Genomic DNA, 26,482 nt, shown 5'->3' with positions numbered 1-26,482 from the left:
AAAAGATCCACAAGGGGAAAAGGAAACCAAAATGCTGGATTGAACACAGAAGGGGTGCAGGCATTGAACATCCACGGAGGACAGGGTAAACCTGAAACGACAGACAGCAGGGAACATGGACAGCAGGGTAACCTCGGACGGATGAGCAACGAGAGCGGGGAGCATCAACAAGGAACACACGAATGAACGAACATGAAGCGTCAGAAAGGGACATGAAATGCCAACGCACGACAACGGGAAGGGAAAACAGCGGGGTTTAAATAAAGAGACACGGTAATGACAAAATGACGGACAGGTGCGGACAATAACACAGTGACAGGGCCGGAAAAGACGGGAAGTGTAGTTTTCACAGAGACAGTGAAACACGGGCGGACAACAAGGAAGACATGACAGGGAGTGTGATCGGTAAAACAGAAAACACGAGGCGGATAACAAGAGAGCGTGACATGGAACGTGACTAGTGACGGGTGAAACAGAAAACACGGGGCAAACGACACGAAACACGGTGCAGACGACACAAAACATGGTGCAGGTGAGCGAGACGTGACATAATCCCCCCTCAAAAGGACCGGATTCCAGACGGTCTTAAAACAAACAAAAAAAAACAATAAAAATGAATGAAGAACCCAGGAGAGAGGGGGTGGACTAGGGGGAAAACAGACAGACCAGGGGGGAAACAAGGGGCACAGAGACAGACCACGGGGGCACAAGGGGCATTGAAACTGACCACAGGGGTAATTAGACAGTCCACGGGGGCACAAAGGGCAGACAGGCAGACCAGGGAGTCCGAGAGGGCAGGCAAGCAGTCTATGGGGGTGTGTGAAGGGGACCGGGTTCGGTGGCCTGGGGGGGGCGTCAACCGGGCAGGGACAGGTTCAGGAGGCCTGGAAGGCGGCCACAATGTGGGGATTGGCCTGGGGGGCCCGGGAGCTGGCCACAAGGCGAACACCGGGTCAGGAGGTCTGGGCCATGGGGCAGATTTGGGTGGCCTGGGAGCTGGCCTCTGGGCAGGGGCCGGTACAGGAGACCTGGGAGGTGGCCGCAGGACAGAGGCTGGTGGAGCCGTTTGAGGCGGAGTCAAGGACGACTTCAGAGGCGGAGCCGAAGGAGGCGTAGGCAGGGCCGTGGGAGGCTCAGGAGGCGGCGCCGAAGGAGGCTCAGGAGGCGATGGCGTAGAAGGCCCAGGAAGCGGAACCGAGGGAGGCTCTGGAGGTGGAGCCAAAAGAGGCTCAGGAGGTGGAGCCAAAGGAGGCGATGGCATAGAAGGCCCAGGAAGTGGAACCGAGGAGGCTTCGGAGGCGGAGCCGGGAGAGGCTCGGGAGGTGGAGCTGAAGGAGGCTCTGGAGGCGGAGCCGAGGAAGGTTCAGGAGGTGGAGGCGAAGGAGGCGAGGGCGAAGAAGGCTCTGAAGGGGGAGCCAAGGGAAGTTCAGGAGGCGGAGCCGAGGGAGGCTCAGGAGGCTCAGCCGAGGGGTCCTCAGGAGGCTCAGCCGAGGGGGGTTCAGGAGGCTCAGCCAAGGGGACCTCAGGAGGCGGAGCCGAGGAAGGCCTAGGAGACGGAGTTGAGGAAAGCGGAGCCAAGGATGGCTCGGGAGGCCCAGGAGGTGGAGCCGAAGGAGACTCCGGAGGTGGAGCCAAGGGAGGCGGAACCATGGAAAGCCCTGGGGGCTCAGGAGGCGGAGCCGAGGGAGGCTCAGGAGGCTCAGCCGAGGGGTCCTCAGGAGGCTCAGGCGAGGGGGGTTCAGGAGGCTCAGCCAAGGGGACCTCAGGAGGCGGAGCCGAGGAAGGCCTAGGAGACGGAGTTGAGGAAAGCGGAGCCGAGGATGGCTCGGGAGGCCCAGGAGGCGGAGCCGAAGGAGACTCCGGAGGCGGAGCCAAGGGAGGCGGAACCATGGAAAGCCCTGGGGGCTCAGGAGGCGGAGCCGTGGGAGGCTGAGCCGAGGAAGGCTCAGGAGGCGGGGCCGAGGAAGGTGGCGCCGTAGGAGGTTTCAGAGGCGGAGACCTGGAAGGCTCTGAAGGCAGAGCCGAGGGAGGGGGCGCCGTAGGATGCTCTAGAGGCGGAGCCCTAGAAGGCTCTGGAGGCTCGAGAGGCAGAGCCCTGGGAGGCTTGAGAGGCGGAGCCCTGGAAGGCTTGAGAGACTTGAGAGGCGGAGCCCTGGGAGGTGGAACCCTGGAAGGCTCGGGAGGTGGAGCCCTGGAAGGCTCGAGAGGCGGAGCCCTGGGAGGCTCGAGCGGAGGGGCCTGGAAGACTCGAGAGGTGGAGCCCTGGGAGGCTCGAGAGACTTGAGAGGCGGAGCCCTGGGAGGCTCGGGAGGAGGAGCCCTGGAAGACTCGAGAGGCTCGAGAGGCGGAGCCCTGGGAGGCTCGAGACCACTGGCGCTGGCGGAGGGACAGTCGAGGCTACAGGCGCTGGCACAGGGACGGTCGAGGCTACAGGCGCTGGCTCAGGGACGGTCGAGACTACAGGCACTGGCCCACTGATATCGGGAGCTAATGGTTCTGGCTGGTTGACCGTGGGTGATGCGGGCTCTGGCTCGCTGACCGTGGCTGACGAGGGCTCAGGTTCGCAGACCGGGGCAGGCATGGGCTCTGGCTCGCAGACCGGGGCAGGCGTGGGCCGGAAGGCGGAAGCCCGTCTTCTCTTCCTCCTCCGGGCAGACGAAGTGGACCATGCAGGTTCATAGGAAACGATGGTGTGGGGGTTTGCTCGCTGACAGGTGGGGCAGGCGTGATGGGAAGAGCCATGGGCGCATGAAAGGTCACCACTGGGGGAGGTGAGGTAGGGTCCTCCTCCTCTGCCACGCCCACAGTGAGTGGCGAGTCGCTGACCAGCAAAGTCTCTTCCATGATCTCCTGCAGTGTCCTAAACCTGAAACGACAGACAGCAGGGAACATGGACAGCAGGGTAACCTCGGACGGATGAGCAACGAGAGCGGGGAGCATCAACAAGGAACACACGAATGAACGAACATGAAGCATCAGAAAGGGACATGAAACGCCAACGCACGACAACGGGAAGGGAAAACTGCGGGGTTTAAATAAAGAGACACGGTAATGACAAAATGACGGACAGGTGCGGACAATAACACAGTGACACTGCCGGAAAAGACAGGAAGTGTAGTTTTCACAGAGACAGTGAAACACGGGCGGACAACAAGGAAGACATGACGGAGCGTGATCGGTAAAACAGAAAACACGGGGCGGATAACAAGAGAGTGTGACATGGAACGGAAGACATGACGGAGCGTGATCGGTAAAACAGAAAACACGGGGCGGATAACAAGAGAGTGTGACATGGAACGTGACTAGTGACGGGTGAAACAGAAAACATGGGGAAAATGACACGTAACACGGTGCAGACGACACGAAACACGGTGCAGGTGAGCGAGACCGTGACACACATCCTGGGAAAACCTTGCCTAAAATAAGTCCACTAGCAGCCTACAACACCTTAGAATATGAAAATAATATTTTGGTGAATCTTTTTGACTTTTTCTAAAATAATTGAATACTGTACATATAATTGGACATGCTCACAAAACTTAATATGCAGTAAGTCAGCCAACACACTGGCAGCAAACTGCAAACCACAATGAAACCACTAAAAATGATTCAGTGCTTCACTCAATAAGCTTTTGGCATGGATATTGTAATAATTGCTAAGTAGAAAGTGAACCAATCATGAAGAAAGGGCTAGGTATCATCGACACAGCCAATCAGGTGAGAAGCTATGGTACCTACCTTTTCCGTTTCAATTAACTTCTTGTTTTGTTTCCGGAATAGCAGTTGTGTTTTATAATTTATTGTTATGTTTTTGGATTTGCCATTGTGGTTTCAGATTTCTTGTTTTGTTTTGCACTTCATGTCCACTGTAATAATGGCTATTCTAAAGGTTTTTAACATCCAACAGGAACATTTTATTTCTCAGGAGTTATTCGTTCACAGTTTAGGATGCTTCATGGAGATCATAGTTATATTTAATTCATGTATCAACTATCAACTGCAACCATCTATCTCAGATGTTTCTCCTAATACTCCAGAGGAGACATATGTAAGTTTACTTGGGTCTTTTTCTGATGAGAAAAATTCTGAAAAGCAGGAGACTAAGGCAAAAATCTAATTTTTATTTCCTAAGGAATGCAATGGAAAATATTAATCAATCTCAGCTATCTCAAACCCTACTTCTGCAGAGTTAAAGGATGCACAAATACTTTCATAATTCCTTGTAGACACTGTTAAAACATTGCAGCTTTTCATGTAGCTTCATTTGCATAACTTGCATAATTATCCAACAAAAAATGGATATGGAAAAATTCATGTGTGTCTATAAATATTTGTACCTTTCCCTTAGAGAGACTATTTTGGGCTGAGAGCGGCATCTCTTGCTGAGGCTGAAGAGCTTGTTAGCAGTTCTACGGGTCTTGGTAAGCAGGAGGCTAAGACGGGTGTCTAGATGCCTGTAGCGTTGCTGTAGAGAACTATCTGCCCTCCACAATTGCTGAATGCTTGATGAGTTTAGAGCGCTCTGTGTTGGTAATTTACCCATGAAACTCTGGAATTCATCTGATGAAAGAAGAGATCTGCCTCAACATAACATGTTTTTCAACATTTCCCAAATTAACATGTCCTTCACAATAGATTAGCCATACTAGGTGCTAATTATCTTGCTACTCATAGTATACTAGGTAGACACAGTAGACAATGACGTGTTTAGACCCATATTATTTACCCGGTAAGAGATTATTAAAAGTAATAATAATACACCAATCAAATAATATACAAATAATAACTACATGTGTTGTACATAAATTGTCCATTACAAATTCAATGACTAAGACAGAGAATTGAGTCACAAGCTCTGTTCCAAAACCTAGTAAGCTGCCTATTTAGGCAACATTGTAAGGCATCATGTGTGCACTCCTGAATCAGTGCACAGTAATTATGTAGGCAGCGTAATTATGCAGCCTTCCAAGAAAATCCTAAGATTGTACACCGCATATTCTACAGTCTGAATCCACAGCCTGTCACATTTTAAATTTATGAGAAGCTTACATTTATGAGAAGCTTCAGAGAAATGTAATTTGTAACACGTCCTAGGATCAGCATGTTTTCCTCATTCTGATGGTTGATGTGAACATTAAATGAGGCTCCTGACCAGTGTCTGCATGATTTTATGCACTGCACTGCTGCCACACAATTGGCAGATTAAACAATCACATGAATAAGTAGGTGTACAGGTGTTCCTAATAAATTGCTAAGTGAGTGTATTTCTTTTAATAACAGACCTATAAATTTAAGTCACTTGGGGGTTGCACATTAATTAGAACATTGCAGAAAAGACCAGTTTAGACCAGCATGCATTTCTATGTTGGTTCAGGATGTTTTATGGTTACTGAGTGCTGGTCTAGCTGGTGGACAAGCAGAGTCATGAAGGGGAGAGAACATTTTCAGTATGGATGACAGCGTTGTTTTGGCACCTGAGTCTTGAAATTCCTGGTTCTCCTGCCTCCAGGCCTCCCTCATGTGTTCCAGGTAGCTTTCCTGTGAACGGATATCAGCCTCGGGGCAGTTACACTGGGGAAACTCATTACTGCATTGGCACCAGCAGTCATTGTCTTTGCACACAAATTGTCCTTCAGCATTGCAGCCTATGTAGCCTAATGCAGCCTGAACAAAACTGTTCCTTAAATAACTAGGCAGAATGGCCTGAAGTCCTAGAAGAAGAAATATAGAAAGGACATTTGTGAAACAGACAATACATTTCGCCGGTTTTCCTTAGCTGAGAGTTAATAGGGCCTCATTCTTGTCAGTTGGTGATTCCTTTACTCTAATTAGAAAGCACAGTCAACTATCAACATTCAAGTTTTGTGTATAATTAGCCGGCTATTTAGACAACTCCGGCATCAATGTATCATATAGCTACCATGGCTCATCACACAACCACGACCTCTGGAAAACATTCAAGAATTAGCACCATGATGAGGGGAAGTGTGGTATAGTAAAGTTGCCTGGGATTGTGCGTTTCTCTACCTTGCAACTGAACTTTATTCTCCTGGCTGTGAACCAGAACAGAACTGACAGAGTCAAGGTTGTCATAGTTACTGCAGCCCAGAGGACCGGTCCTGGTCTCAGTTACCTGGGAGAGAAAAAAAAAATGATTGGCTAAGAAACGGATCAATTACCAGTACACCTGGCCAGTGAGGATTTTAAATTTAACCATCAGCCGAAGTGTGTATTTTTTGTGTGCCTCTAGCTTCAGCAAATGGAACTGCAAAAATAATGACTATTGTCAAACAGGTTTCCTGAACAATCCACCTTGCTATTGGTTAGGAGAAAAGTGATGAATTTTTACATCCAAATAATTGCATCCTTTATATTTAACAATCCACACCATGGTTCACAGACCTTTTGACCAATTTATTTCCATTCTTTTTAAATACTTTTTAAGTTGTTTATGATGACTAAATAAGGATTTTTAAATATTATGTTCAGAGCAATTTCTAGACTATTAAATGTTTTAGAGCAGAACAACTATTTTCAACAAATTTCCACATGTTTTTCAGGCCAGGCAATTACAATTTAAAATCAAACAAATAAATAACTAAATAAGCAATCCCTGATATTTCCAGGTGTTCCTTGACCGTGGGCACCTTCTTTCATTCACTTGATTCTTTTTTCTCTATTTTTCAATCACTATCCAAATTATTAAATTTTAGAAAGTGCTTTAATGAGAAAAATACATAACTTTTGCAACATGTTTTTCCCTTGTAAATGCGCCTACCTCTGTTTGTCTAATGAAGCAAGAGTTGGTTGCATCTGGTCCTAATTTATCACAAAACTAATTAGGTTAACATCACTGTATTTAATTAACTTATTTTTAATTATTATTATTATCTTTGCATATTTTTGCATCCCATGGAGAATTGTTCATCTCTTTTCTCTGCTTTAGTATGTAGCACTATGGATTTGTACACAAGGGCATTACAAATCCAGCAAGATAATGTAAAAGCTGAGATGTATAATCATTTACAGAAAAAAAAAGAATATATATTCTTTTTTTTACTCAAAACAAATCAAGGGCAAGAAACAGCAAAGTGTGATAGAGAGAAAGAGAAAAGAACAGAGAAAATTGCAACTTCTTTACATCCACAGTAGGCTCTTGCGCTTTTGCTAATGTGGTTGGAGAGAGAGTCATTAAATCCCCCAAAAATCTCTGTGAGGTCCGAGCCAACTCATTGTCACTGGAAATCCCCCCCAAAAACAAAACAAAACAATAAGCCTTTTGTTTTATTCTGCATCTAATTGAAATATCAAAGAAATAATTGGAATAGATCCTTGTATTGTATTATGGGCATAGTTAATTTTCAAAGGTTTTTTGTGAATTCATTTATATTCCATCTATGGAAGGCAGAGTAAAAAATGTAATCAATCTCAATTACTCATTTTCAAATCCAACTCTATGGCATACATGCTCAGACATTGATCTCTCTTTGAGAGGACTGGGATAACATTTTGAAAGACATTGGGTAAACAATGCTAACACCTGCTAAAATCTCTCCTTAGAAACACTTTGGTAGTGTAAATGGGTTTCAGTCTGCTTCAATATGACATCCCATTTGCTGTGTAGGGCTCTTTTTCTTGACTATGTGAGGCGCAACGCTACGCCTAATGAATGCATACTGCATTTTATCTAATTCTAGTGACATTGCTAATTCTAAGCGCAATGATTGTGCCAGTGCAAAGCGCAAGTGGGTGTGGGTGTGCTTGCACTGCCTGTGGGTGTATCGTAAGTTAATGAAGTGGCGCCTGGGACTGTTTAAGACGTCGGGATACCCTTGGCACTGGTGCCTTAATGGGCACACTCTGGAAATGAGTGGCACATCATGACGTGACAAATATCACTCCATTTATCTCAATGGTGCTGTCACACACATGCCATATAGAAATGGTTAATTCTAATGTAATCATTTCGACGTGGATTCTTCAAGTTGAATGTAGATGAATGGATGTTACCAATAGCAGCAAATTTTTCACAGCATTGTTTACATGTTTATCACCCTTTAAACAGCATTTAATGACAAGAATACACAACGGGGAAAATGTACATATCACACCACATTTGAACAATAAGACAACAAACCAGCTTTTGTACTATTACATTCATTAGCAGTATCAACTAAATAAGTCTCTCCAGATCATGCTATCATAAGACAATACATTAATGACTAGCAACATATCAACAAGCTCAGTAAAATTAACAGTTTTCTTACATTAACTTTCTCTTTTCTCTTTATTTATTCATCTTTATATGATTTCTCTTCAAGATAAGTCTTCCAAGACGTCATTAAAGTTTGGTTCTCTCACCAGTTCGCTTATTATAGCAACTACAGAAAGCAAGTTGCTTTGTTTTTTGTTTAAGTTTTTCTTTAAATAGATCCACTTGGTTGTGTTTTTTCAAAACATTTTGTTTAGTTAAAAAAATGATGTTGTTTAACACTCGTATAATGCAATAATTTCCCCTCACCACTAGATGCTCCTCACCACTAAGCCAGAGGGTTCTGACTAAGCAGAATGAGGCCTATTTATTATTAATAATAATTGCAAAACTAATCATATGATAAGTGTTCGACAATGCTCTGTTACTGTAAAAAAGTAATTATTTGTAAAAACATAATATAATTCTGTTTAATGTAAAGTTTTTCCAACTCGCCAGGGCCCCATGCTGGTCAGAGGCCCTGGGCTAATGCCTGGAGGGCTTATGCGTTAATTAGTCCCTGAGTGGCGCAAAACACAATTTACTATTTTCCTGAAAAATAGGTAATTGCGCTGACTTCTGAGAGCCACGTCTATTCTTGATGCAAATCTAAACTATGCTAACAGGTTGTAATACGGTAATAAGTCCATATTTTTATTCTGCTAATGCATCACATACAGCTCATGTGCTGTTTTTGTTTATAGCGCTGATGCTTGTCAGGGAATGGAATATATAATAGGATGCGGATGGTGCAATAACAGGAGAAGAACCTCCAAATTAAATTGCACTTGACCCAGCACATTAGCACTTTTGCCTAGACTTAGCACATGCAGGCACAAAATACCAAAACTTCAAAATGTTAAAAATGGGCCCTTTATCAATTTAATGTATAATTTACATTATTTATACTTTTATTTGCTGATTTGAAAAATACTATTGAAACAATCTTCATTACAGTCTTTCCTCATTGAAGTAGATAGTAGTTGTACTTGTATGCCATCTCCCTACATAGAAAATAGATGCCCAGGGTTGTTGTCAAGATGGCTGCCAAGTGAACTGAATTGCCTGAAAGTAACTTGAATGCCACTTTAAAACTACTCTCTGGATTTACTACTTTAATTGATAAAAATATTGAGTGAGTAATCTGCTTCTGTCAGTAATGAGAAGAAAAAAAAACATTAAAATGGCAAGTAATCTCTGAATTACACCTGCTGAGATAAACATTAATCATAATTAATAACATATAACATTAAATAACTATTGTTCCACATAGACAAATGACTGTTCTTCTTCTAGAGAAATATAACACAGTGAATGAGGGTAGAGACAGATAATCGTTCAAACAACCAATGAGGTCAGTTACTGATGCCATCTGTGACTCTGTTGAAGACCCAGCTCAACTAATGAGACCCATGAATTCAGAACCAGTGCATCATAATCATACCTCTAATTTATGCCCTGAAACACCTGTCTAATACCCTCCTCCCCTTCTCATCCATAAGCGTAACACTGAAGAATCACCCAACTAGCTCCATTTAACACCTCTGGTAACCCTCTCATGTATCTTTCATTCATCTGTTTTCTTGCCTCAGAGCGCACTTAATGCTAGATGCAACTAATGAGTTGAATTAGTCAATGCAGAAAGGAATCTAAATGGAAGAGCTAGGATGATCTATCATTGTGATGCATGCTGTGACTAACACCGACAGGCTCTTTGTCCTCATTAATAGCAACGTAGCCCAGGATGGTCTTTACAACCAGACACGGACCCAAAAAAACGTTTGCCTGACTGAGATTGCAAATGACTGAATGTGGCGGAAGCGACTTCAAGTTCTAAGGTAATTGGCTTTTGGATGAAAACTGCTGCCTGGGATTAAGACCCTGCTTTACTGATGACTGCTTAGAGAGTTTTTACATAGAAAACCTTGGGTCATTCATATCTGAAGCACATCAATGTTTTAAGCAAGGATTTATATTTAAAGGCTGCACTCGGCAGAAGCACTTTAAGCAAAACCTGAGCAAATAAGATCAGTGTGGAGTGTATCAAAAAAGCTGCAGGCACAATGTTACAGTACTTTGCTGATAAATGCATATTGAATAATAAATTGACCTACAAGGCACAAATAATTGTATTTACATAAATTAAGGTTGAATGTGAATTCCAATTTCCCTGTGTCATTACCACAGGGTTAGAGGCATCAGGCACCTACATCGCATGACCAAAAGTATGTGTACAGCCTAACAACAGACCCATATGTGCTTGAACATTTAATTTAAAAACCACTGGCATTAATACATCCCTTTGCTGTTATAAAATTTTCCACTCTTCTGACAAAGGCTTTCCACTAGACGTTAGAACATGGCTGTTGGGTTTTGCTCTCTTTCAGATACAAGAGCATCAAGTTATTGATATACTTCATACATAATCTAAAAGCTAATGGGAATAACAGCTGCAAAACAACTTCTTACTGCCATTCATCCATGTCTTCAGTAGTGTGACCTGAAGCTCCACATACTACTTTGCTTACATTGTTCAGTCACTATTCAACATGAACGCAGAGTTATTAGCGAGCTTGTGCAAATGTACCTACATCAGTACGATTGCTCGCATAGAGACATTTTCCAAGAACATGTCATGAGATTTTTTTGTTTAATTAGTCTACAAAAGGAATAAAATCTATACTAATCCTCTCAAGTGCCCATTAACTCATGTGCCCTCTACAGCGAAATACATTTACATATCTGCCCAAAGTAAGATAATGTATGCCTCTCATATCATTATTTTTTGTCTGTTTTATGAGCATTAACAGTATTTTATACATCCATATTTAGGTGTATCGTATCAGTATCATCATAAATTACAATAACAGAGTGTAATCAGCTAATATTATGGTCATGCATAGCAGGTTAGCACATTAGCATCATGAATTCACAATGCAAACAAGACAAATTAAAAATTTTCTACTACATGTACGGTATATTACTTTAAATCATCATCGAGTGGTTAAAACAGCGTCTTTTACTGACCTCATTTGAATTCTACTCAAAGAATGAGGCAAACATTTATTGATAACACATTTTTAAGGTTTTACATTTAGCATCCTCAAATATAAATGTACTTCTAAACCCCTCCCACAGCAGTGTGGCTGGTGTCAGAATGTTCGCAAACAGTATAACCACTTCTTTTTAACCACTAAAAGAAGAAAGAAGAAGAACTTCACCAGAAGTAAATCGGTGCCTTTAGTGAGTATAGTATAGTCTTGCTGAACCGAAAAGGGCCTTCACCAAACTGATGCAACACAATTGGAAGCAGACAGTTCTGTGTGATTGGACCAATCAAGGTTCAAATCTTGACACAATGTAAAATAATAATAATAATAATAATAATAATAGACTAAGCAAAATTGGAAGATAACTTGACAACCAATGATGCATTTTCAATGTATTGAAATTAGCAGTTTGGGTGAATATATGAATATTAAAATATGTATTTTTAGTCGTTTTGGGAGAACTATTACTTTAAAGTTGAAGTGTGTAATTTTGTAGATGTTAAAATAATTGATCTTATTCCAGGTTAAGATGCAGAGTCAACTACATATGTTGATTTCCCAAAGTGTGTGACGTTGCAGCCCTGTGGTTCGATTGACACATTACAGCAACACTAACTCAACCAATGATCATGATTTTTGGGCAAGACCACTTCTTTGTCTGACAAATGGCAGATGGGAGGATTGTTCATCATAATTCTTGTTGCAGTTCCGTTTGTTGATGGTAGTGGTCGCAGAAATTACACAGTTCACCTTTAAAGCAAATAATGTGGAAGGTGCGACTCGACTGGATCTGATCTAATTTATATATTATATGGGAGATTTTTTTTTCTATTAAAAAGGTTTTAGACAAAACCTTAATAAACATGTTAAGATTAAAATTATTATAATCATTTTTTTATTTATTGGAAGTTGCACTCAAAATCCACTTGGCTCAAATAAATGTCAGGGGCAATGTGCCACTCAGGTGAATAGGCATGACAGTTCTTGTGGGGGTGGTACCTTAATGGCAGTGGCGGCGATCTGGAGGTGATGGAGCTTCCGCAGTGTGCTGTCTCTGTCGATGAAATAGGATGCAGCCAGTTGGTGAAGGGCTTCAAGAGTCAGCAAACCAGCTGTATTGTTGGAGGCACCGCCGTTCCGCTGACCACTGCTAAGCTTGCTTTTGTCCACGAAAATGGTCAAGGACTCCTCGCCTGATCAAAAGTCAGACAAAAATGATCATCTCACCTGGAGAAGCTAATCAACCCTAATCATCTACAGCATGAGCTCGCTGAATCTCAACCCATCAGTGGCCCACAAAGCCACAGTAGTCTTCCCCATGATGCGTCAGCTCTCATTACAAGCATGGTACAGATGAGAGTATCCTTCATCTCTAAGCGAGAGAGACCCTATGAAAATCAATTGACAAATGTTTGGAAGGAATAAATGCCAAAGAAAAAAAGTTGGAGTCAAAAGGTGTCCTGTGGAGTATAAATGATCTAGACTTTCAGGTATGTCATGGTATAAAAGAGTGATATTTATGGACTGAGATATTGACTTAAAATACATTTTGAAGAGGCGTGTACTGTAAACAATCTCTCAGCAGGGAAGGTATAAAAGTTTATAGAGGACTGAAAGACTTCATAGTATATCAACACATGAAATAGAGAGAGCTGTCATCTGTGAAAATCGCTTAACAGACAGGGAAAGTAATGTACCTATCCTCCAGCTCTAGCTATAACATGCAAGGTGGGACATAGGTCTCTCAGGGTGGGCTGTACAGTTGGCACTAACAAAAATAATCATAGATATCACTCTTTTTTTTCTTCTATTTTTTACACTGTACCATGGTAATACAAGAGTTTTTGGGCATGGTAATACCATGATATACTTTGAAGTAAATATATATAAATTATATATAAATATATATATATATATATATATATATATATATATATATATATATATATATATATATATATATATATATGGTCAATTTTTGTATTTAAAAAAAAAATTTGATGACTCAATGATATAATCCATGAAGTCAAACAATGAGTGACACATCCAGTAGACAACACTAGCCCTGGCACTCAATAATGCATTATGTCATGTCAACGTTACCTCGACTGAGACTATATAAAGATGTCCTTGCTAACTCAGGAACAAGAAGAGAATGAAAATCTATTTTGCAGGGATAATAACTGTCTCACACATAATAATGTTCCCTTACCTCCCAGAGTGGCAGAGAGCAGGAAGTGAGTCCCGTATTTCTTAATGATGTTGTCAGTTATTTTCTGCAAGCTTGGCCTTCTCCCCAGAAGCCTGATATTATGTATGAAGTCAGGGTCAAAGGGCACGGCCACCCCATTGCCTTCTTGCCTCTCTGCAGCAAGGCTGTTGACTTTCCATCGGCCGAACTCCCTGTGAGTTCATAATAATTTAAGTGAGATGTCATATGAGCTCATAGTAGAGTACAACTAATTGTCCCCACCTGGCTCTCCCATTACTCATTATAGTCACATGCACACCAGCCTCTAATGCATCGGCTTAATCTGGTTCCTCTCCAGGTCCCCCCTCTCCAGGTTTACTTCTATTCCAAAAATCACATTTTAACTTGAAAAGTGTCGTCAGGATGGTAGGTGTTATTTCATTGTGTAGAGGCTTGAAGAGCATGTAATCCCTTAAGATCCTCCTTTAAACTTTGTTCAGTGCCCTGAAAAATGGTATACTAACTGCACATCAGTACCTTGAACCATCTCTTTGTAAAGGACAGTTCATGGTGACAATGGGCTGTCAAGCTCCAAAAGGTACAAAAACGCACTATAAAAGCACCATCAAATTAAAATGTATGCTTTATTTCAAGTATTCTGAATTCAGCTCTCAAATGAAATATTATGATTATGCGATTATGATAAGCGATTATGGCAGGCTGGAAACTAATAACATCAAACGCCCTTGGTTCTTAAGTATCTTGTGATCAAACAATTTGCATGAATGATTCGATAGTGAATAATTATTCAAATTTCAGTCTGTACATCACAAATCTATCGCACGGCTTCAGAAGGCTTAGAATATAGTGCATGAGTCCCCTTACAAAAAATCTAACTAGTCATAAGCCTGCCACAAATTTTTCATTTATTATTTTCACATGCAAATGAGCTTGTGATTTGCTGCAGTTTTTTGCCATAAGTTTGCAGTTCTTCACCATAGTGGTGAACCTGCAGCAATCATTTGGCAACAATGGACATTTTGATGCAAAGCTCATTTGCATCTGAAAATATTAGTGGTGAATTTGCAGCAAGTTTGCATCAAATAGGCCATGAACTCTCGATTTATGTAAGGGTTGACTACTTTTATGGTAGTTTTTATTAGTGCTTTTTGAGAGCTTGACAGCTGTGGTCACTATCAGCTGTCCTTGAATGGAAAAGAGCTCTTCAAAATTCTCCACAGAAAATATTTAAAGCATGAAGGTTTAGAATGACATAAGGGTGATTAAATAATAGCAGAACCTGTTCCTTTAAATGCCCTAAATACAGTACCAAACACTGAGGTTGCACATTGTGTTATTGTTTGCTGAAGTGTGCATGACATATTATTTCTAAATCTCTATCTAAATACACCCTCACACAAGATAACAATCCCTCCAAACTTTTTAGATTCCACTACTAAAGGTAGTAAACTAAAATGCATACACCCACTAAACTATGAAAAACTTATTATGGGTTGACTACTGAATCTACTTTCTTTCACAATAAATACATTTGTACCCAACATTACCGTGCAAGAGTGCTCAGTTTCAAAGTTTCAGTCATCTGATATTTTGTTACAATCAGGTCTGACAGAATTTGCAAGGGCTCAATGGTAGATTTCTGGCAAAGCATTCCACTTGTGTGGAACAAACACACTGCAGCAAAATTTGGGTGAGAAGCTTTTTAAATAGACATACATATCCAGTTTTTTGTTTTTTTCATTTAAATCTGGAATTAAACTAAATGTTTTAGGATTTTTAAAAATTTATAAAACACAAACAAAAAAAACATGTACATTAAATTAGAAATATATAGTATTCTGTATTTAGGTATTTTGATAATCAAATATATAAACATGTTACATTGATCATGTTTACGGAATACCATTTATTACCTGTCTGTTAAATAACTTCAAATTAGGTTTTTAGGAGATACTTTTTCCTTAAGTGGTAATATCTCATCACACAGTTAACAAACTGCATGGCAAACAAAATAGTATGCCTCTGCTCAGGTTCCAATGCCCTTCTTTTGGATCAGTATTTATTATTTTCATCTTATTTCCTACATTCCTAATCCATTACAAGGCTATTATTCTCCACACTTGAAAAAACAGCCTTGATAGAAGTAATCTCTCTTTGGAGATTAGCAATTAAAGCACAACTCTCAATACAGAGTTTTAGACTCATGGGAGCCAATCCAATCACTCACATGAAGAGTTCAGTCTACAGAACAATCATGAAAGCAACAGAGGATGTCATTATCACCAATCAACCCAAAGATGGATGGTGTAAGTATCAGATGAAGAGCCTGGTGAGCATCAGCATTGAGCACCTAAGCCACTGATCACCACAGACAGACCTTAAAGGGCATACTGCTTCTTTGCTGGAGAGCTCTCTGGGAGCCAGAGTGCAGACCTGAGGGCATCATGTAATTAACAGCCACAAGCTATTTGTTGTGGACAAATCAGAGACATAAATGAAGATCAGATCAATTTGAAACTGTAGCTAATAAAAATTAAGCGATCTGCTGCAAGGCCGTTAAATGAAGGATGTGGAGGTGTATTTATTTATCCATTATTAGTTTTGAAAGGATATTCTTTTTAATTTCTAAGACTTTCTGAGTTTGTCTTTGTAGCGTGAAGGTGTCTATAAATGCAATTAGCAATGTGCCATATAATGGAGGTGTAAATTTACATTCAATTTCACTCTATTTGTTTGACCCTTACATAAAGTATGGTTATATTTGAGGTAACTATGGTTTTACAAATAGCATAGTTAAATTATGGTTACTTTAGTAAAACCAAGGCTCCATTTCAAGAAGGTAACACTGGACTTTAACACAGAAGCTTGATGTTACGGTAGCACTCCCAAAGGGGCACTGATTTTGAAACTTTATACCATCGTGACAACTTTAATTTTGAGGAGGATTTGTTGCCAGCACAAGCCTTGCACACCTCCACTACTCCATGTATGGTTTCTTAACCCATATGGTTTACCCGTGATGACCTGCGCCCTGAGATTGATGCACATGGTTCAATCACGTTTGGTGTCATGGCCTTGAGGTGCTGAGACCTGGTCATGCTCAATTGATGAGCAGAGTTTCTGTATTTCTACATGAGCAATATATCTGCTTCAGAAACTGAGTTGAATGAGGTTCTCAGTCGGGCAGTTGAGAGATTTCGAGCGACTTAGATTTGACAAACAGTTTTTACTGGCCCAGCGTAATCTTGTTTCCCTATCTGTCACTCACTCGGCATTGTGTCGCACTGGGGGCAATATGGGGACATCAGTGGGAGCCTCTCCACCGGGTAATCCCCCACGGACCTCCCACTCCCCGTCATGCTCATATGATCCAACCTAGAGTGGAGCGAGGTTGCCTGTTCATTTCACGGTGGACCCACGATCTCGTTCGGCGCACAGGACGAAGATGAGATTTTGATCGCGGCATCGGAGGGCGGGTTCATCATGTCTGACGCCGAGGACCTCGGGCGCGGTGGCTCAGTCGCAGTCTGACGCGGAGCTGACGGCCATGCTTGCCCGGGCAGCCGCGAGTGTTGGGTTGGAGTGGAACGCCCTCCCCCCTGAACCCTCGTGGATCAACGATTGGTTCCTGGGGCCAGAGCACCGCTTACACTACGCTCCGCCCCCATTCCTTTCTTCTCGGAGGTGCATGATGAGCTCACGCGCTCGTTTTCACTGCCCGCACGCGATCCGGGAGCACCTCCGCTCTCACTACCCTTGATGGCGGGGCGGCATGGGGCTACTCGCCGATTCCCCAGGTGGACCAAGCGGTCACGGTGCACTTATGCCCGCAAAATACCTACACCTGGCAGAACCGCCAGTGGCTCCCGTCCAGGGCCTGTAGGCTGACATCGTCCCTGACGGTACTCCTGCAAGTGGACCAAGCCAAGGCACTCAGATAACTGCACAAGGGTAGTCCTGACCCGGGTCTAATGCAGGAGCTGCTCTCGGCGACCGACTTCGCCCCCCGGGCAGGCGAAAGCCACCTCTGGCTCAACCTGGTCGAGTTGCGTGAGGCTGACAAGGTACGTTTCCTTGACGCCCCCATCTCCCAGGTTGGGCTATTTGGTGACACTGTTAGAGACTTCGCCCGGCAGTTCTTAACGGTTAGGAAGCAGACGGAGGCCATACAGCACATCATGCCCAGGCGGAGCTACAGACCCCGCACTCAGTCTGCTTGTCGCCCAGCGCATCCCCCTGCGGTGCCGACACCGCCACCAGCACCGCCACAGACCGCCCCGCTTGGCCGACCCCGGCACAGAGCTACCCGCAGGACGGCGACGTCCCCCACCTCACGGCCGGTCACCAAGAACCCCAAGAAGGCTTCAAAGCACCCCTGTGATGGACAGGGACTCAGGAAACTGTACTACGGGAGCTGGTAAGCAGACCACTCCCTCCCCCGCTGGAGGGGCAGTGGAGAATCCTTATTTTCTTGTGAATTTCATTTCGTCGCATGCCCACCAGCTGCAGTACCAACATTTAAAAAAAAAAGAGCAGCCCCTGTGCTCTATTTCCGGTCTCCCTGGCCGTCATTATCACGACCGCCAGAAACTGGTTCTCTTTGGCAGGTACAGCACCCTGGAACCGGAGTTTCCGCTTCCACGCACCCAGCCATGGCACAAGCCCTCCCCCGAGCCGACGGCCTCCACGTGCCACGAGGACGAAAACCTCCTCTCCCGTCCCAGGCTGTTCCAGGAGCGGTCACAGGAGCCAGGTAAGTGCTTCGATGTCTCTAGACTCAGCACCTCGGGCTCACGCTCCCCAACCCGTTGCGTTGGTTGATCAGGACTGTCCGACTCGGCTATGCGATTCAGTTCACCAGGCGCCCGCCCAGGTTCAACGGCATCCGCTCCACCACGGTGAGAAGCGAGAACGCCGCTGCCTTGCTTGCGGAAATCGCCTCCCTTTTGTGAAAGGGTGCGATAGAGCCTTTCCCTCCAGCCGAGGTGAAGAAGGGGTTTTACAGCTCCTATTTCATCGCACCCGAAAAAGGCGGCGGGTTGCGGCCAATCCTCGACCTGCGAGTTCTGAACCTGGCTCTGCACAGACTCCCGTTCAAGATGCTCACGCAGAAAGGCATTCTAGCGAGCATCCGGCATTTGGATTGGTTCGCGAAAGTAAACCTGAAAGACGCGTACTTCCATGTCTCGATCCATCCTCGACACAGACCCTTTCTCCGGTTTGCCTTCGAGTGTCAGGCATATCAGTACAAAGTCCTCCCCTTCTGCCTGTCCCTGTCACCTCACGCCTTCACAAAAGTCGCAAAGGCAGCCCAAAGTAAGCGGGCGTCCGCATCCTCAACTATCTTTACGACTGGCTAATCTTAGCTCATTCGCGGGACATGTTGTGTGCTCACAGGGACCTGGGGCTCAGGCACCTCAGCCGCTTGGGGCTTCGGGTCAACTGGGAAAAGAGCAAGCTCGTCCAGGTTCAGAGCATCTCTTTTCTCGGTATGGAGTTGGACTCGGTCTAACCCCCCCTTACTGGCCCTTCCAGATTTGGTTCTTGGACCTCATGCTCCTCGCGACAGCCCCCCCCCCAGCGAATTCCCCCTTGGACAGGACATGGAAGACTTAAGTGGCTTACCACCCGCAGTGGTAGACACGATCACTCAGGCGAGGGCCCCCTCAACGAGGTGCCTTTACGGCCTGAAGTGGAGTCTGTTTGCTCAGTGGTGTTCTTCCCGAGGTGAAGAAAGGCGCTCTCTCTGAAGACCGCCCTCCTGACGGCGCTCACCTCCATCAAGAGGGTAGGGGACCTGCAGGCGTTTTCTGTCAGCAAACTGTGCCTAGAGTTCGGTCAGGCGTACTCTCACATCATCTTGAGACCCCAAGCGGGCTACTTGCCCAAGGTTCCCTCAACCCCTTTCAGGGATCAGGTGGTGAATCTGCAAGCGCTGCCCCAGGAGGAGGCAGACCCAGCCTTGGCGTTGCTGTGTCTGCGTGCTTCGCATCTATTTGGATCGCACGCAGAGCTTTAGAAGCTCCGAGCAGCTTTGTCTGCTTCGGCGGACAGCGGAAGGGAAGCGCTGTCTCCAAACAGAGGATCGCCCACTGGGTCGTCGATGCCATCACTATGGCATACCACGCCCAGCACGTGTCACCCCCTGCTGGCCTGCGAGCCCACTCTACCAGGGGTGTTGCGGCCTCTTGGGCCTTGTCCCACGGCGCCTCTCTAGCAGACATATGTAGAGCCGTGGGCTGGGCAACATCTAACACATTTGAAAGGTTCTATAACCTCAAGGTTGAGCCAGTTTCGTCCTGTGTGTTATCAGGTGACACAAACAGGTAAGTTCGGGTCAGCTGGCCGGGTGTATCGCTTGTGCATAGCACCTTTCCCCTACTTTGAGGTGAAGACATGCGCTCTTTCCCCAGTTGCGTTCGCAAGAAGTGTGAACCCTGGACATCCTTCCTCCCTAGCCTAGCGGCCGTCGAGTCTTCGGAGAGACTTGCTGCCACCCCAGTACAGGCGTCAACAGCCCCCGTACTGAAGTCAGTGCTCCACATGTGCTGTTTGTCCCCCTAGGCAACCCCGTGTGATGTATATTCCGCAAAATGGTTGGTCACTTGCTTAATCAGAGGTGCGGGCATGCAAGTACAGAGATCTGTTGCTCACACATTTGGAGCATTTGACTACTCTTTGCTGATTGGTGCTCCTCACAGAGTCAGGCCCGGCACACTGCCCTGTGCAGAAAATCCTCTTCTTTATACAAGAGTGTCTGGATGAGAGGGGCCTGGGTAGTTCAGCGAGTATTTATGAAAACTATCACCCCTGGAGTCGTGAGTTAGAATCCTGGGCATGCTGAATGACTCCAGCCAGGTCTCCTAAGCAACCAAAGTTGCCCAGTTGTTAGGGAGGGTAGAGTCACATGGGGTAACCTCCTCGTAGTTGTGGTGAGATGTGCGTGGATGCTGCAGAGGATAGCGTGGGCCTCCACACACGCTATGTCTCCACGGTAACACGCTCAGCAAGCCACATGATAAGATGTGTGGATTGACATCTCAGACACGGAGGCAACTGAGATTTGTCCCCACCCTCCGGATTGAGGTAAGTCACTACATCACAATAAGGACTTTGCGCTTTGGGAATTTTCCAAATTGGGAAGAAAAGGGGAGAAATAAAAGAGTGTCTGGATGCAGGATTCACTCCATCTACACTCAAAATATATGTGGTTGCCATAGAGACAACTCATGATCTCCTTGAGGGCTTGTATGCAGGCAAACATTCTTGCGTGGTGAGAGATGTCTGAGACCTTCTCGACCCACTACTGTCCCGGTCTGGAACTTAGCACTGGTATTAGAATCACTTACAGGTTTCCAATTGGAGCCACTAGAGGCAGTAAGTTGTTGGGGACCATCAGGTCCTTTTGGTCAAAAAACTCTTGCTCATACCATGCCTATCAAAGGCCACTGTCAAGCACAAAGAGGGTTAGTGGTGGCAGTGGTGGCTCAGTGGCTGAGGCTCAGGGTTACTGACCAGAAGGTTGGGGGTTCAAGCCCCAGCACCACCAAGATGCCACTGTTGGGCCCTTGAGCAAGGCACTTAACTCCAGGTTGTTCCAGGGGGATTGTCCCTGTAATAAGTGCACTGTAAGTTGCTTTGGATAAAAGCATCTGCCAAATGCATAAATGTAAATGGTTATGTGCTCAAAGTACTGGCAACCCCTTTTTAGTGCTCAGGTCATTACCTTTTAGGCTTTTTCTCCTCCTCCCTTTAAGACAGATGAGGCTAAGAGACTGCATACACTCATCTACACCTTGTAGAACATGAGCATGTGCATTGACCGTTCAAATCAATTCAGATTACCAGAACAACTCATTAATTGCTTTGGAGGCCACTCAAAGGGATTGGCTGTCTACAAGCAAAGCATTTCCCATTTGGTCATGGATGCTATTGTGCTTGAATATTATTCACAAGGCACACAATGTCCCATGGGTATAAAAGCTTGTTCAATCAGGAATATGGGCATGGGCAAAGTGTGTGTCATTAGAAAACATATGTCTGGCTGCAGCTTGTGCTCCCCCTAACACATTTTCCAGGTTTTATAACCTGCTTGTATCTTTCCTCTCTTCCCAGGTCTTTACAGAGGAAGAAGGTTGATCACTGACAATTAGTTAGTAATGCTGTTGGGTCAAAAACTTTGGTCTCTTCATTCTACTGCTATGAATAATAGCTTGTTTAAACACGTCACATCACTGCGTTGCTGTGGCGCAAAATGCAGATGGAGGGCAGGAAGTGATTTTCCAAATGGTGGGTGGGGGAGGGATTTGTAGCCATCCCGGAAAGGAGAATAGCAATAGTCCAAAACCCGGTCCACTCGTGTGTTGAAGCTGATGTGTTGGTGGTATTTTGGTCCGATTGTTTTAAAATTGGCTACAAGTCCCCGGTAACAATGAACATGGCCTCAGGGTGCGCAGTTTCCTGCTCACTTATGCTCCCATATAGTTCCTTGTGTGCCCGGTCTATGTCGGCTTGTGGGGGGATGTACACAGCTGTGATAATGACTGCTGTGAATTCCCTCGGTAGCCAGAATGGTCGACACAGAAGCATGAGATATTCCAGATCAGGAGAGCAGAAAGACTTGATAAAATGTACATTCCTCTGATCACACCATGATTTGTTGATCATAAAACATACACCACCACCTCTGCTTTTACCTGAGAGGTCTTTCGTTCTGTCCACTCTGCGCACGGAGAACCCCACGGGTTCGATGGCCAAGTCTGGAATCTCCACAGACAACCAGGTTTCTGTAAGGCAGATAACAATCTCGTTGGAAAGAGATCCACACTCTCAGCTCGCAGAGCTTGTTGTCCAGAGACTGAACATTTGCCAGTAGTATACTGGGTCGCAGGGGTCGTTTTGCACGACGTCTTACTCTTTTTTCCCGATTTCCTTCTGCGTTTCCGCGGCCGGGCAGCACAGACAAAGGGCTCCGCTGGCGTGTTTGTAAACAGCGGGTCGGCATTGAGGTATTTGAAGTCCGGTTTTCAGTGTGTAATTGCAGAACCAGTGTCCAAAAGCATTTGTCTGTCGTATACAATAAGGCAGACAACATCCAAGACAAAAACACAAAAAACTGTAAACAAAACAAACAGTAAACTGCAGTGTTGTTTCGGAGCTCGCAACGCAGCAGCCATACTCGGCGCCATCTTGAGATTCATCTTCATCCATAAGTGAAAGTGTAAAGAAAGGTGTGATTGCTGAGATTAAGTGACTAGTATTCGGCTGGTCATGAGATCCATTTTTTGTCCTTTACGAGCGAGAGCAGAGTTGCAATAAACTTGAATCTATCTGCAGAGATGTATGGTGTGGTGGACTTATCCTGATGGATGTAATTGAGGCAGGACTGCAGATTAACCAATTGCATTTCAGATCCACCCACATACAATTCAAATATTCAACCTGTAGCCTATATCCATGTAGAAATAAACATAAAGATATTTTGCTGATTTCTCCATTTTTTTTTTTACAAAATTAATGATAAACAAAACAAGCTGTTTCCTTGTTTTTGCCTAATTATTTTTAAATAAAAAAATTAAAATACAAAAAATAAAGCATAATATATATACAGTATCTCACAAATGTGAGTACACCCCTCACATTTTTGTCAATATTTGATTATATCTTTTCATGTGACAACACTGAAGAAATGACACTTTGCTAGAATGTAAAGTAGTGAGTGTACAGCTTGTATAACAGTGTAAATTTGCTGTCCCCTCAAAATAACTCAACATACAGCCATTAATGTCTAAACCACTGGCAACAAAATTGAGTACACCCCTAAGTGAAAATGTCCAAATTGGGCCCAAAGTGTCAATATTTTGTGTGGCCACCATTATTTTCCAGCACTGCTTTAACCCTCTTGGGCATGGAGTTCACCAGAGCTTCACAGGTTGCCACTGGAGTCCTCTTCCACTCCTCCATGACGAAATCACGGAGCTGATGGATGTTAGAGACCTTGTGCTCCTCCACCTTCCATTTGAGGATGCCCCACAGATGCTCAATAGGGTTTAGGTCTGGAGACATGCTTGGCCAGTCCATCACCTTCACCCTTAGCTTCTTTAGCAAGGCAGTGGTCATCTTGGAGGTGGGTTTAGGGTCATTATCATGCTGGGATACTGCCCTGTGGCCCAGTCTCCGAAGGGAGGGGATCATGCTCTGCTTCAGTATGTCACAGTACATGTTGGCATTCATGGTTCCCTCAATGAACTGTAGCTCCCCAGTGCCAGCAGCACTCATGCAGCCCCAGACCATGACACTCCCACCACAATGCTTGACTGTAGGCAAGACACACTTGTCTTTGTACTCCTCACCTGGTTTCCGCCACACACGCTTGACACCTTCTGAACCAAATAAGTTTATCTTGGTCTCATCAGACCACAGGACATGGTTCCAGTAATCCATGTCCTTAGTCTGCTTGTCTTCAGCAAACTTTTTGTGGACTTATTTGTGCATCATCTTTAGAAGAGACTTCCTTGTGGGACGACAGCCATGCAGATCAATTTGAGGCAGTGTGCGGTGTATGGTCTGAGCACTGACAGGCTGACCCCCCACCCATTCAACTTCTGCAGCAATGCTGGCAGCACTCATACGTTTATTTCCCAAAGACAACCTCTGGATATGACGCTGAGCATGTGCACTAAACTTCTTTGGTCGACCATGGCGAGGCCTGTTCTGAGTGGAACCTGTCCTGTTAAACCGCTGTATGGTCTTGGCCACCATGCTGCAGCTCAGTGTCAGGGTCTTGGCAATCTTCTTATAGCCTAGGCCATCTTTATGTAGAGCAACAATAATTTTTTCAGATCCTCAGAGAGTTCTTTGCCATGAGGTACCATTTTGAACTTCCAGTGACCAGTATGAGGGAGTGTGAGAGCGATGACATCATATTTAACACACCTGCTCCCCATTCACACCTGAGACCTTGTAACACTAACGAGTCACATGACTCGGGGGGCTAATTGGGCCCAATTTGGACATTTTCAATTAGGGGTGTACTCACTTTTGTTGCCAGCGGTTTAGACATTAATGGCTGTGTGCTGAGTTATTTTGAGGGGACAGCAAATTTACACTGTTATACAAGCTGTACACTCACTACTTTACATTGCAGCAAAGTATCATTTCTTCAGTGTTGTCACATGAAAAGATATAATCAAATATTTACAAAAATGTGAGGGGTGTACTCACTTTTGTGAGATACTGTATATATATATATATATATATATATATATATATATATATATATATATATATATATATATATATATATATTATTATATATATTATTATAATTTTTTATTTATTTATTTTTGACCTATTGGAAATTAGAATGGCAAAAATAATGATGATCTTGATGATGCAGGCTTAAAGAAAACTGAAATTAGATTAAAACGTAGTCTTTGGGTGTAGCCTAAACTAATTGCACTCTCTTTACGGGGAATCTGACATGACATTTAAGCATCAGTTCAAATTAAAAAGACAATTCAATTGCGCATGGAGTAGCCTACTGGAGTATTATTTCTGTACTCTGTCATACCTGTATATTTTGTATCTGGTTGTAAACCCTTGTTGGTATCGCTCGGTGAACTCAATGAATTCCTGAGAGCGGTGGAATGGACCTTTATCAGACAGCAGGCAGCCGAGTGGTTCCACGGAACCGACATACACAGCCACAGAGACGAGCACACCGCACCAGCGAAGACAGATCACCATCACTTTCCAAAAGAGCATCAGGTCAGGCGGTCTAGGACCAACACTCCGAGCCCACATCCTTCAGCCATACATGTTTCATCTCACATCCCTTCTTTCTCCTGGAATTCAAATAATACATGTATTCAAATACTGATTTCAAGTTAACATCACATATACATGTCTGAAATAGGGTCACTACCTGACATGACGTTATATCCAAGAGACGGAAAATGTGAATTACAAATTTGTTTTTATTAAAATACAACTTTTATATACAAACAAAAAGCAAAAAAAACAACAAACAAAAACAAATTATCCTTTCACAATAGGTGAGAATGATCTCTGTAGACGTTGTTTTCAATAAATCAGGTGTGGTTGAAACCAGGTGCACACGCGTTACCAAATCCACGCTCGCGCTCAATGGAAGTTGAGGCACGTCTTACTGTGGACAGAGTAGAAAATACCGCAAATGTCTTTACATGTGTCGGAAACGCGTGAGGGTAACGATCTTCGGAGCAATATAAAGCGAAAAGCATTTATTTAGATTCCTCTGTTCTCTTGTGGTTCGCAGGTCGGTTGTCCTCTCTCTGTCTCCAGTGCTGAGGCGCATTTAATCTGCTGTAAATTATAATAGAGCACTGATGCCTGTATCCTACTAGAACATCTGCCTTTTCACAACGAGCAGTACATATGAATGATAACTCATGAGCCCCCATCTCTCTCTCACTCTCTCTCTCTCTCTCTCTCTCTCTCTCTCTCTCACTCTCTCTCTCTCGCTCTCTCTCTCTCACACACACTCTCACACACACCCACACCCAGACCCACACACACACACACACACAAACTTGTTTATATATCATTGTGGGGACTCTCCATAGACTTCCACGCATTTTATGGATATTATACAGATCTTACAATCATTTCTATCTCTAGACCCTACCCATAAACCTAACACTCACAGAAACCTTTTTGAATTTTTACATTGTTCATTATGTTTACTAAGCCATTTCCCTGGGGACCGCTGGCTGTGCTCCACAAGGTAGGTGATCTCAGGTTTTACTATCCTTGTGGGGAAATTTGGTCCCTACAATATAGGATAAACACACACACACACACACACACACACACACACACACACACACACACACACACACACACACACACGTTGGTCTACCTATCATTATGAGGACTTTCCATAGACATAATGACTTTTATACTGTACAAACTATAGATTCTATCCTC

General features: G+C 44.1%; 1 protein-coding gene across 1 annotated transcript in view; it reads right to left on the bottom strand.

Annotated features, from left to right (window-relative positions):
- Positions 1-25,318, bottom strand: part of brinp3b (bone morphogenetic protein/retinoic acid inducible neural-specific 3b) — a 28,770-nt gene extending 3,452 nt beyond the window's left edge. The window contains exons 1-6 of the mRNA XM_052134351.1: positions 25,086-25,318; positions 13,514-13,704; positions 12,301-12,494; positions 6,028-6,133; positions 5,475-5,711; positions 4,338-4,560 (exon numbers count right to left, since the gene is read on the bottom strand). Coding sequence (XP_051990311.1) covers positions 4,338-4,560; positions 5,475-5,711; positions 6,028-6,133; positions 12,301-12,494; positions 13,514-13,704; positions 25,086-25,318 — 1,184 coding nt within the window. The remainder of the gene's footprint in view (positions 1-4,337; positions 4,561-5,474; positions 5,712-6,027; positions 6,134-12,300; positions 12,495-13,513; positions 13,705-25,085) is intronic.
- Positions 25,319-26,482: the final 1,164 nt, after the last annotated feature.

The sequence above is a fragment of the Xyrauchen texanus genome, chromosome 9 (assembly GCF_025860055.1).
Source record: "Xyrauchen texanus isolate HMW12.3.18 chromosome 9, RBS_HiC_50CHRs, whole genome shotgun sequence".
NCBI lineage: Eukaryota > Metazoa > Chordata > Actinopteri > Cypriniformes > Catostomidae > Xyrauchen > Xyrauchen texanus.
The sequence above is the reverse complement of the archived record's forward strand: the minus strand, read 5'-3'. Positions and strand labels throughout refer to the sequence as shown.